Source organism: Ammodytes marinus (assembly GCF_949987685.1).
Source record: "Ammodytes marinus genome assembly, chromosome: 14".
Lineage (NCBI taxonomy): Eukaryota > Metazoa > Chordata > Actinopteri > Uranoscopiformes > Ammodytidae > Ammodytes > Ammodytes marinus.
The window spans coordinates 2,231,549-2,240,136 of record NC_137218.1 but is presented as its reverse complement, the minus strand read 5'-3'; the positions used below and the strand labels follow the sequence as shown (position 1 = coordinate 2,240,136).

General features: G+C 41.0%; 1 protein-coding gene across 1 annotated transcript in view; it reads right to left on the bottom strand.

The window, feature by feature from the left end:
• Positions 1–7,606: 7,606 nt before the first annotated feature.
• LOC307260591 (homeobox protein CDX-1-like) overlaps positions 7,607–8,588 on the bottom strand; it is a gene marked incomplete at both ends in the record, with an annotated part of 12,205 nt that continues 11,223 nt past the window's right edge. The window contains one exon of the mRNA XM_080040864.1: positions 7,607–7,885. Within this exon, the coding sequence (XP_079896990.1) occupies positions 7,607–7,885 (279 nt within the window). The remainder of the gene's footprint in view (positions 7,886–8,588) is intronic.

Below are 8,588 nucleotides of genomic sequence, written 5' to 3'. Positions count from 1 at the left end.
CATCTTTAGAATAGGTTTTCTTCTGGGATGACAGCCATGCAGACCAGTATGATGCAGAGTGTGGCGTATGGTCTGAGCACTGACAGGTTGACCCCCCACCCCTTCAAGCCCTTCAGCAATGCTAGCAGCACTCATACGTCTATTTTCCAAAGCCAACCTCTGTGTACGACGCTGACCACGTGCACTCAACCTTCGTAAACTGGGCTGCAGGGTGGTATTGCAACATGATAACGACCCCAAACACACCTCCAAACGACCACTGCCTTGCTAAAAAAGCTGAGGGTAAAGGTTATGGCCTGGCCAAGCCTGTCTCCAGACCTAAACCCTATTGAGCATCTTTGGGGCATCCTCAAACAGAAGGTGGAGGAGCGTAAGGTCTTTAATATCCACCAGCTCCATGATGTCGTCATGAATGAGTGGAAGAGGGTTCCAGTTGCAACCTGTGAAGCTCTAGTGAACTACATGCCCAAGAGGGTTAAGGCAGTGCTGGAAAATAATGGTGGCCACACAAAATATTTACACTTTGGGCCCAATTTGTAAATTTTTTCTAAGGGGTGTACTCACTTTTGTTGCCAGCAGTTTAGACATTAATGGCTGTGTGTCGAGTTATTTTGAGGGGACAGTAAATTTACACTGTTATACAAGCTGTACACTGACTACTTTACATTGTATCAAAGTGTCATTTATTCAGTGTTGTCCCATGGAAAGATATAAAGAAAAATGTGAAGAAATGTGAGGGGTGTACTCACTTTTGTGAGATACTGTATATATATATATGATTTTATTCAGGACACATGAAGATCCATAGTACAATGTATAAAAAATAGAGTCAATACATAAATAACAACAAAAAGCACACCAATGCATGCAGATTAAAAAGAAATAAAATAAAAATAAAATAAGAGATCAGCATACAACACTTGCAGTATACAAAGATGCCCTCCAATGTCTCCAGAGTGAGGATGAGAACCTGACAGAGCTGAGCCCAGGCTTGGCCAATGCCTGAATAATACTGTTTTGTGATGCTGTCACTCTACATATAAAACGATACATCAAATTCCTAATTAAAGCATGACAGGTAGGCACACCAACATTTACAAACATTTGACTGGCACTAGACCATCTCGGTATTCTGAGAAGTATCCGCAAGTGTACTATTTTCACAATTAGATTATGTAGGGAGAAAGTAATCAGACAATACTGGCTGTATAAAGATAGCATCAGAGTTTAATTCAAAACAATATGTAGATGCGTGGAGAAGGGGGAGCTGTAATGTAGCTTTGCATATGCATCTTGTGTGATAATTTATCCTAACAAATATTATACTAATATTTATTGTCTAATTATTATTATTATATGGTCCCGACCGATATGGATTTTTTGGGGGGCCGATGCCAATTCCTGTATTGGGGAGTAAAATATTCCAAAAGCCGTAATAAGGGCAAATTAAATTTGGACATTTCTAAAAATTGTTAACATCTTAACGGAAAACTTATTTGTTGATCATACATTAAGTTCAAATAAATTAATTTAAGGCTGTGTAACTGTTCAAGAACTTTTACTGACAAAAAATGATGCAGGAACAGGTTTAATATGCATTTGCTCTTCTCAGATAGGCTATAATTAACACATTTATATCGTTATAGCAATCGTGATGAGTGGTGTGTGTTTGTGTGTGTGTGTGTGTTTCTGTGTGTGTGTGTGTGTTTGTGTGTGTTTGTGTGTGTGTGGGGGGGTGTATAAGATAATTTAGCGTTAGTTTAATCAGTTAATAGATCTGTTCTGCTCAAGTTATTGCAATAATCAAGTCCATTGCACTTTACTTCCTTATAAAAACTATGGTAGAATATGGTAGCCTCTATATTTCTAAAGGCTGCAGGGTGCAGTTCTAAAGGTCGGGGTTACAGAAAAGCACGGGGTACCTTTAATTATAGGGCTGTTGCTGGGACTTATATGATCAGATGATTTGTCCATTGTGGGAGTATCAGCATACTGTGAAATAGTACTATGGTCATAATATAAGGCTGAATGTATGTCCATGTACTGCGGCTTGATGCTCCACACCACCCCACTCCCTGTATTGCCCTGTCTGAAATACTTCAATAAACCTGAAACAATCTTTCTTCTTAACCTTTATTTCTACAGGTAAATCCCATTGAGACCGAAGACTCTTTTTCAAGGGAGACCTGTTTTCCTTTCCCACGTTACCATTCACACACACATTCATGCACCGATAGCAGCAGGCTAACTATCGACATTCACACGAGGCAAGGTGGGTGAAGTGTCTTGCCCAAGGACACAACAACCATGACACAGGTGGCAGGGCGGGGATCGAACCGACAACCCTTTGATCATCAGCCGACCCGCTCTACCAACTGAGCCACAGTCGCCCAATGATGAAGTCCAGTCTGCCTCAAGTCTTTTTCATCCATGGGGATCATTTCAACACATTCAGATGGCAAGAACAACTGAGTATACAATTTGAAAAAAAAAAAAATTCTATATATTTTAGTTTGCTTCTTATAGACTTTCAGATGAGCTTATTATAATTCCCACAATGCAGTTCACATGCACACACACACACACACACACGCGCACACACACACACACACACACACACACACACACACACACACACACACACACACACTCACAGGCATTTGCTTAATTGTGGTGCTACTGTGTAAACAAGGAAGGAGAAGTTTGTGTGAGATAGAACTATGCATCATATTTCTCAGAAAGTCATAAACATTGTTCGGATGAAAAGTCAATGAGTTACAGAGGACAGAGCTGAAAACTGACAACTAACAAATACAAATTAAAATTAAATGAAAGGGCGATCCGGTGGCGTATTAGTGGATAGAGCGCGTACCATATTGGCTCCGGCCTTCGTTGCAGTGGTCCACGGGTCAAATCTGACCCGTGGACCTTAACTGCAGGTCATCCCCCCTCTCCCTCTCCCTCTCTCTCACTCTCTCTCTCTCTCTCTCTCTCTCTCTCTCTCTCTGTCTCCCCTTTTCAAATCTGTACTATCTAATAAAGCTTGAAAATGCCAAAAAATAAATCTTAAAATTAAATTAAATAGTAGTGCACAGGGCATACACTAAGGGATTTATATTTTGTATTTAATTAAGGACTTAGACCCCAGATAATCCAGCCCGGGTCGTTCTCTGCATGTCATTCCCCTCTCTGTCTGTCTGTCTGTCTGTCTGTCTGTCTGTCTGTCCTCTTCACAGCAGACCCGGGTTAGAATCCAGCCCGGGTCGTTCTCTGCATGTCATTCCCCTCTCTGACACATTTCATCTCTGTCTCTCACACACAGTACAGACAGGTAGCGGATCATGAGGAGATATTCACTGATTTTGACAACAAGTGATTTTGACAACAAGCGTTCTCCAGAATCACTGACTGCACCTTTAAAATGAGGAAACATTCATAGAAAATGTCTACTATTGTCATAATTCATGATAAGTTTTCCTGCATAAAGCAACCATTGTTTTTGCACATTTTATTTTAGACCTTTTCAAAATAGTGCAGGTTTTGTTGGCGAGTTAAAAACTGCTTCTACTTAAGGATTCAAGTTCAAGATGGCTGTCTGACACACACACACACACACCACACACACACACACACACACACACACACACACACACACACACACACACACACACACACACACACACACTCACACTGCTGATAGTCTCTATATCAGTGTTAAGATAGGACAAAATGGACCCAGAAGGACAAAGGTCTGAGTGAGGACACACACACACACACACATACACAGAGACACACACACACACACACACACACACACACACACACACACACACACACACACACACACACACACACACACACACACACACACACACACTATGGCAGATAGCAGGATCCTTTGCCCTGTTTACCCAGTGTTCCTCTTTGCCCTTTGGACACCACACCTCAACTGCTGCATAACTAGCCTGTGTGTGTGTGTGTGTGTGTGTGTGTGTGTGTGTGTGTGTGTGTGTGTGTGTGTGTGTGTGTGTGTGTGTGTGTGTGTGTGTGTGTGTTGAGGTGTCTTGTCTTTAGTTTTTTATAATATTCAAAAGTAGCCTATATTAAAATTAGTGTATACTCTCTCTAAATATTTTTTTGTCATGAGTTTAGAATGAGCCTTTTCTATCTACATAGGAGCGGGGCGCTGAGGCCGCCATGTTGCACCGCCATGTTTCTACAGTAGCACAGAACGGACAAACTTAACGGCCTTACACTTTTTTATATATAGTGGGCGTCCTGGTGGAAATGCACCTGTTGGAAGACCAAGAAGAAGAAGAAGTACTATAGAATAAATAACTAAATACATCTTCACCTCATCACTTGATATAGTGGAAAGACTTGAGGCAGTGGTGGATGATGCCATCTTTAGTAACTATAGCTTCTTGTCCTTGAAGGCCACCGTAGCTTCTATTATTATTTGAAAGGATGGGGTTAGCAGGGGAGTGTTGACATCTAGAACTTTCACCACTAGATGCCAGTAAATATTCTGATATTACACACTGCAGCTTTAAGTACGTGACAGACAGCAGGCGGTTAGCTAACAAAATAACTTAATTCAGTTGGATACATTTTTTTTTATTTTAACCTTTATTTATACAGGTAAATCCCATTGAGACCGAAGACTCTTTTTCAAGGGAGACCTGTTTTCCTTTCCCACGTTACCATTCACACACACATTCATGCATCGATAGCAGGTCAACTATCGTCATTCACACGAGGCAAGGTGGGTGAAGTGCCTTGCCCAAGGACACAACAACCATGACACAAGTGGCAGGGCGGGGATCGAACCGCCAACCCTTCGACCGTTGTCCGACTCATTCTACCATCTGAGCCACAGTCGCCCCAAAAGTTTTATCAGTTTCTAGTCACAAACACAAACAAAACTCGGATCTCCAGAAAAACAGTTTTTATTAAGTTGTGAAGTCGGACATATTTTAAGTCAATAGTCTCATTAGTTTCCCCTCGTTGACAATATTATGTGAAACATATACAGGTGAAACTCGAAAAATTAGAATATCGTGCAAAAGTTCATTTATTTCAGTAATTCAACTTAAAAGGTGAAAATAATATATTATATAGACTCATTACATGCAAAGTGAGATATTTCAAGGCTTTATTTGTTATAATCTTGATTGTTATGGCTAACAGCTTATGAAAACCCCAAATTCTAAATCTCAGAAAATTTTAATATTACATGAAATCAATAAAAAAGGGATTTTAAATGCAGAAAAGTCGGCCCTCTATAAAGTATAATCATCCATATGTACTCAGTACTTGGTTTGGGCCCTTTTCGCATGAATTCTGGCCTCAATTCCAATTAATTTGACATGATATTCTAATAATACGAGCATCGCCTGTATAATGGTTAAAAACATTAAAATTTACATTTTTATGGGAAATATTTGAAATTGGGGGAAAAACTTCCAGAACTTATTTACACAACTCTGAAATTGTCTTCATGTGCAAGTCCGTTGATGTTTCCTGATCATGTACAAAAAGCCACTGTCATTTTGGTTTGAGAAAACATTTCTTAAAGGTGCTCCAAGGAACTCTCAGTGTGTGTTAATTCTAGCGCCCCCCTTTGGACAAAAGCAGTAGTGTTTTTACCACACCAGCTGTTGTTCCTGGGTGAGTGTATACCCATGAAAAAGTCATTTTGAAAAACTAGATAAAAATAGCATTCTTTGCACTGATAGTCTCGTTTGCTGTTACATGTGATTCATGATCATCAGAGGAGAAATTAGACTGTTTTCAGAAATATTTAAAAGTTCCTCGTAGCACCTTTAATCAAGCAGAATATGTTTTGTTTAGTTTTAATGCAGCATCATTATCATCAAGCAAAGAAATGAACCTCTGGAATCTAGATTTACCCTGAAAATCACCTTTTTTCTAAGTAGCTTTAAAATTACAAAAACAACAAACACATTTCTCACACTGTCTGACAGTATCGTATATATTTACATTTATAAAAGCCAACTGATGGAAATATTCACACCCAAGATGTGTTTGCATGGCTGTATCGTTCCATCAGATGGAAAATATTTAACTAGACCGGTCCCTCCCCACTGTCTGTCTGTTAGTGGAAGGAAGGCAGCCCCTGATTGGTTCATGTAGTCATCAATCTAGCCTCCAGTCAGACCGGACCCTCCCCACTTTCTGTCTGTTAGTGGAAGGCAGCCCCTGATTGGTTCATGTAGTCGTCAATCTAGCCTCCAGTCAGACCGGACCCTCCCCATTGTCTGTCTGTTAGTGGAAGGCAGCCCCTGATTGGTTCATGTAGTCGTCAATCTAGCCTCCAGTCAGACCGGACCCTCCCCACTTTCTGTCTGTCAGTGGAAGGCAGCCCCTGATTGGTTCATGTAGTCGTTGATGTCAACATGAATCGACGAATAAGATTTTGAGATATGGCTGGTCTGACTGGAGGCTAGATTGATGACTACACGAACCAATCAGGGGCTGCCTTCCACTAACAGACAGAAAGTGGGGAGGGTCCGGTCTGACTGGAGGCTAGATTGATGACTACATGAACCAATCAGGGGCTGCCTTCCACTAACAGACGGGGCCGGGCAACATTCAACATGTCTTTGGCCTAATTTTTAATATCTTTGGCATCACCATTAACATTTAAAATAAAGTTATTTGAGTCAGAAGAAAGTTATAACAAATGGCAGTGTTGGAAGAGGATGCCTCTTCTTAATAAAGCAAACCGGTTGGTGAATAACATTTAAAAGTAGTTGAAATGTGACAACAGCAATTTTTCTGGGGAAGGACATCCACAGACCCCATGCTTTATGTCACCCCTCCCCCACATTGAAATGAAACCTTCACCAATGCATCTGATCTTGATCCTGAATTAAGAAATTCTCTGCAACAACAGTCTGATAGTAGAAGAAGTAGAAGTATTTGTGTATTTGCTTTACCAGGAACCTGAATGTTGTCTTTTTTCCTTTTACAGAAATCAAGACATCTTCACCACAAATTGACGCAGAAAAAGGCACAAATATGGGTGCATACAAATGGAAATGTAGTGTTTAGCGCCAGCAATTTTCTGGGGGAGCACCCCTTGAACACACCCTATATTCCCCCCCCCCCCCGCGCCCCCCCTCCCCCAATGTTGAAATGTCGACCCTAAAAAGGCACAAATTGGTGCAGGAAATGTTGTGTTTGACGCTATTTTCTGTGGAATGACACCAAGAACACACGCTTAAAAAATGTCGGGCTAAAAGATCACAAGAAACCCAGAAGTGTTGCAAAAATGTTCATCAGTTCATAGGGGATCATATCTAGTCCACATCCCTTAAACATTGTCCTTTTAAAACATTTTCTGGGTGCTCCGGTGACGTAGTGGATAGAGCGTGTACCATATTAGCTCCGGCCTTCGTTGCAGTGGTCGCAGGTTCAAATCCGACCCGTGGACCACCTCTCTCTCTCTCTCTCTCTCTCTCTCTCTCTCTCTCTCTCTCTCTCTCTCTCTCTCTGTCTCCCCATTTCAACTCTGTACTATCTAATTAAGCTTGAAAATGCCAGAAAATAATCTTTAAAAAAAAAAAACATTTTCCTTCCCTCAGTATTCTTCTTTGATGTTCAGAGGCATGGAGGATGGCGACACAAGGCCGTTATTGTTATTGTTATTGTTATGGTTGTTGTTGCCGCTGCTGCTTGTCACCATGCCGACGTTGTTCCCGCCACCGCCGCCGCTGTTGTTGTTGTTGCCGTGGAGACCCCCTGCTGCGCTCCCATTGGCTGATCCGGGCGGAGTGTTGGTGGAGGACGCCGGCTGCTGAAGCTTCTTCTTGTTCATCTTTCGCTCTTTGGCGCGACGGTTCTGGAACCAAATCTTCACCTGGACCAAGAAATTAAAATATAAGGTGTGTGTGTACATGTATTTGAATCACAAAATAACAGTGTACAAAAAAAGTAACCATCTCTCTGTGTCTGTCTGTCTGTGTGTCTGTCTGTCTGTCTGTCTGTCTGTCTATCTGTATACCTGTTCAAATCTAAACTCAAAACCTTTTCAAATCTGCATACCCCTCCTGATCTTCCCTTCCCATTTCACCATATCACGATCATTCATTGCCCACTTTATTTTAACTGTTTTTAATTCCATTGATTGTACTGTATATTTCTCTGATTGTACGGTGTCCTTGAGAGTCGTGAAAGGCGCCTTTAAACCTGCAGTGTGTAGAATTTTGGGTTTTATTTCCTAGCAGATTTTGTAGAAAGTAATTATAATATCCATAAGTACATTTAATTTAGTGCATAATAGCTGAAAGAAATATTTTGAATTATTTATTTTCCCCTTAGAAAGGGTCTCATATATGTCCATATTTCTGCATATTTTGGACCAAGGCCTAGTGCCGCCATCTTGAAAGCGTCATAGTTGGAATGTCATCAGGTGCATTGTTTAAAATTTAGAATTGTTCTTGTCCTTGAAGGCCACTGTAGCTTCTGTTATTATTCTAAAGGGTTGGGGTTACCCAGGGAGTGTTGCATTCTAGAACTTTGTAGAACTTTCTTGATGACGTCATATTACACACTGCACCTTT